At 37.7% G+C, this 4480-nt stretch overlaps 1 protein-coding gene across 2 annotated transcripts; it reads left to right on the top strand.

Moving 5' to 3' along the window:
* The first annotated feature begins 837 nt into the window (after positions 1-837).
* LOC147619965 (caffeoylshikimate esterase-like) lies at positions 838-4250 on the top strand. 2 transcript variants are annotated; one of them, XM_086772677.1, is made up of 8 exons: positions 838-895; positions 1412-1505; positions 2103-2135; positions 2258-2404; positions 2599-2729; positions 3003-3140; positions 3337-3435; positions 3695-4250. In XM_086772677.1, exons 3-8 carry the CDS (start codon positions 2111-2113, stop codon positions 3932-3934), a joined length of 780 nt encoding a protein of 259 aa, XP_086628803.1. In that variant the 5' UTR covers positions 838-895; positions 1412-1505; positions 2103-2110; the 3' UTR covers positions 3935-4250. The 2 variants fall into 2 exon arrangements, with proteins under 2 accessions (XP_086628803.1, XP_086628802.1); XM_086772676.1 differs by lacking the exon at positions 838-895 and adding an exon at positions 1043-1231.
* The last annotated feature ends 230 nt before the right edge of the window (positions 4251-4480 follow it).

Below are 4480 nucleotides of genomic sequence, written 5' to 3'. Positions count from 1 at the left end.
ATGGAGAAAGTAGGGAAGGCCCTTACTTCCCTAAAGTCTCGATAAGAATGGGCGAGGTGGACTGTATCCCTTACAAAAAGCTTTTTAAACGAAGAAGCTTAATTTCAACGAAAGGAACTAAAAGTAACAAGTATTTCAACCAAAGGCACTAAAAATAACAAGTGAAACAAGAGGGGAACTGTATTCCATACAAAAAGCTTTTTAAAAGAAGGAACTTAATTTCAACCAAAAGAACTAAAAGTAACAAGTAAAACCATTACATCAGGTAGACCCATGTGAGTCTGAAATTCAACTCGTTTTAAAATATAATTGATGAGTTCAATTTCTCTCCACTTACTAAAAATCTTGAACATTTGATGAGCAATTTATTGCATTACGGTTGTCTTTTTATTGCTTTTATCAAGGTGAAAATCATTCTTTAGGTTATTTTTTTGGGAATTGGGAATGTCTGGAAAAAATGTGAAAGAGGAAAAGAAAACCCTTCTTTTTCAAGCATTACTCACTACATACTAAAATATACTAAAATGAAACCTTAGAAATGAAAATGCAGAAAACATTTTGGTGCCATTTTAAAATTGCAGTCGTTCAATTGGCCTTTGAGTTTAGTGGAGGGTTAAACGATCCTCTATAAAATAAATTAAAAATCTCGATTGTTAAAAAAGCAAAAAAAAAAAAGGCAGCCCACCACTCACCAAAAAAAGCAGAAAGTAGTTGTGTGGGCAGGTGTTTTTAAAAATTTAAAAAAAAATCATAAATAATCTCAAGACTAGAAAACTGACTAAGTGCCAACAGTACTATATATTCAGAAAAATGTGCGCGGATAATAAACGAAAAATTAGGAAGCGCTAATTATACGTAATGATGCATTCCGACTTTTTATATTTAAATCCGATCGGTGCGTGGGGTGCGCGCGATGTCGAGCTTTTTTCTGCTTTTTAATCTTTTCTCCATTCTTATTAACAGAAAAATTTCCAAGGCAAATAAGCCCCCCCCTCTCTCTCTCTTTTTTCTGCTTTTTAATCTTTTCTCTATTCTTATTAACAGCAAAATTTCCAAGGCAAATAAGCCCCCCTCCTCTCTCTCTTTTTTCTGCTTTTTAATCTTTTCTCCATTCTTATTAACAGCAAAATTTCCAAGGCAAATAAGCCCCTCTCTCTCTCTCTCTCTCTCTCTCTCACACACACACACACTGTTTTTGTAGATGGGAGACGCTCCTGTAAAATATGAAGAGGTGTGGATTATTTTTGCTTAAATTGATCTGGCTTTACCATAACGTGACATTTCTAGGGTGTTTTATGAATTGGCTGTCATGTTGAAATCTCAATTGTGCTTTTAAAATAAATAAAAACTTCGGGGTATTTCGAGCTGTGGATTAATGGGCTTTCTTGTGTGTTGTTTTCTGCATTTGCAGGAATTCGTGTTGAGCTCTAGAGGGTCAAAACTCTTCACTTGCAGATGGTTGCCTGCGCAACGCAAAACCAAAGCCCTTGTTTTTCTATGCCATGGTATCTCATTTTGCAATGTCTTGAACAGGCTTTAAAACACAAAAATTATGTGTGTGTGTGTGTGTGTGTGTGTCTGAGAGAGAGAGAGACTTTCTCATACACACACAAATTCATTGAGTAATCTACTTAGAATTGCAAAATAGTTATCAATATATATATATATATATATATATATATATATATAATAGTAGATATATATTATAATATATATATATATATATATATATATATATATATATGTGTGTGTGTGTGTGTGTGTGTGTGTGTGAGAGAGAGACACTCTTACTCAGACACACACAAATTCATTGAGTAATCTACTTAGAATTGCAAAATAGTTATCTGTATATATATATATATATATATAATATATCTCTATTTATAATAATAATAATAATAATATATATATATATATATATATAGAGAGAGAGAGAGAGAGAGAGATTTACAATTGCAAAATATCTTTATCTGACCATTGGAATTGCAGGCTATATATATATATATATATATATATATATATATATATATATAGAGAGAGAGAGAGAGAGAGAGAGAGATTTACAATTGCAAAATATCTTTATCTGACCATTGGAATTGCAGGCTATGGAATGGAGTGCAGCATCTTCATGAAAGGTAATTTGTACTACTATTCTGATTTTCTCTCGACATTATTTCAATTTGTCTAATTGAATAACCTTCGCGCCAATTATTCTTTTGAGAGTTTAAATTGATGATAATATATCAATGCAACACAGGCACTGGCTCAAGGCTGGCAGAAGCTGGGTATGCAGTGTTTGGAATAGACTATGAGGGGCATGGAAGATCCGAAGGCCGGAGGTGTTACATCCAAAGCTTCCATGACCTTGTCAATGACTGCGTCATCTTCTCCAGAACTGTCAGAGGTAAAGCTTGATGTATTGATTAGTTCATAATTATTAATCTTAATTATGGGTTTATAATTATGACTCCACATAACTTGATTAAGGTTCTCAGGGTCTTCCTCTCCTCAATTGGAAGCTATTAAGTATTGGGTTTTCTCTTAGGGCTATGGGGATCAATTATATACATATATATACTAACATTATTTTGGCTCCAGATTTGGAGGAGTACAACAACCTCCCGAGGTTTCTCTATGGGGAGTCCATGGGAGGTGCGGTCGCTCTACTCATCCACAGAAGAGAACCCATGAATTGGAATGGAGCGGTTCTTGTGGCACCCATGTGCAAGGTGAGATACTCATTTACTTCAATCTTGATTATATTTCTCACCTTGCACCCATGTGCAAGGTGAGATACTCATTTACTTCAATCTTGATTATATGTCTTTGAGTTTTGTTGTTGCCCTTCCAAACATGTGGCTGCTTTTCCGATATATGAGAAGCTCATCCTCTAGCTTTCTCATAAGCTCCACATCACCATCCACCAGCCATTGCATCAAAATCTTATTAACCCTTGCCCCTGCATAATAGTGATTGAAATGCCTTTTTGTTGTCTGAAGCAGATATCTAAGGAGTCGAAAACGCATCCGCTTATCGAGAGCATTTTGATAAAGTTAAGTTCTGCCTTCCCTACGTGGAAGATAGTACCCACCAAGGATGTGATTGAGGCTGCCTTCAAAGATCCCAAGAAGAGACAAGAGGTAAGGAATGTTTACATGAGCTGTCTAGAGCTCATCTTTAGATTAAATGCAATGTCAATCTGAGCCAGACTGAAGAAAACATATGCTTTGGAATTGCATTTAGTTTTGGTAATATTCTCTTTTGAAGCCGCAAAGGAGGGGTTCTGAGCTTGATGCCAAGCTTGGACCTTATAAAATATGCATGGTGTTTTTGCAGATAAGGGAGAACCCTTATATCTATCAAGATAGACCTCGTCTCAAAACGGCTTTAGAGATGCTCAAGGTCAGCGTAGATTTGGAGCAGAGACTTGAGGAGGTGACTCTCTCTCTCTCTCTCTCTCTCCCTCTCTTTCTATCAACCAAGTGTGGTAGATCGACTAGTGGAATTGCCCTTGGGATGACACGAACCCACCTGGGTTCAAGTCTCTCCATCGATTGGGTGTATAACCCTCTAAGTCAACGTAAAGCGACTCCGTCTCCGCCTCACTCTCTCTCTCTCTCTCTCTCTCTCTCTCACACACACACACACACACAGTTTTCATTATTGCTTAGTGTGAATTCAACAAATCATGCAGGTGACATTACCTTTCTTAGTGCTGCATGGCGAGGCCGACATCGTGACAGACCCTTCCATCAGCAAAGCTCTCTTTACCTCAGCATTGAGCTTTGACAAGGAGATGAAATTGTACCCAGGCATGTGGCATGGCCTCACTTCCGGTGAGCCGGACGACAACATACAAACGGTCTTCCAAGACATCGTTGCCTGGCTAGACAACCGAAGCTCCACATACAGGAGGAGGTACACCATCATGTAGGAAAGAGTGAAGGAGTTGTACGGCCTGAAAAGTTTGTATCCACCACCCATTCACCTATCCATGCACAACATTTGTGGAACTCATAGTAGGTAAGTGCTTCCATTGCAGTGGCCCAACAAGAATGTTTTTCTGTATAGTTACTTGATAGCTCGGAAGTTGTTTCTAGCTCTGTGAGAGGAGAACTATGGTGTTGGTTTGGTGGACGGGGTGACCGGATTATCAGTGTTGGTTTGGTGGATGGGACAACTGGATTATCAATGTGGACGACTGGATTATCAGTGTGGCTGAGTCTTCCCTTCACCTCTGAAGAATTCATTGAAGCAAAGAATCTCTCTCTCTCTCTCTCTCTCTCTCTCTCTCTCACACACACACACACACACACACATTTTAGGATTATTCTTTGCAGTTATCTCATGGTTGCTTTGCATTTTTGGATATATCTGAATGTTTTGGGGTGGGGTTTCATAAGTGCCATGTATTTAAGGATTTTTGTCTTTGTTATGCTAGAGTTTGCCTTTGAGATTTACGGTTCTTCTCTTTATTTTG

The sequence above is a fragment of the Cibotium barometz genome, chromosome 32 (assembly GCF_041138505.1).
Source record: "Cibotium barometz isolate CiBa-2024 chromosome 32, ASM4113850v1, whole genome shotgun sequence".
Classification (NCBI taxonomy): Eukaryota; Viridiplantae; Streptophyta; class Polypodiopsida; order Cyatheales; family Cibotiaceae; genus Cibotium; species Cibotium barometz.
This window is presented reverse-complemented; position numbering and strand designations above follow the sequence as displayed.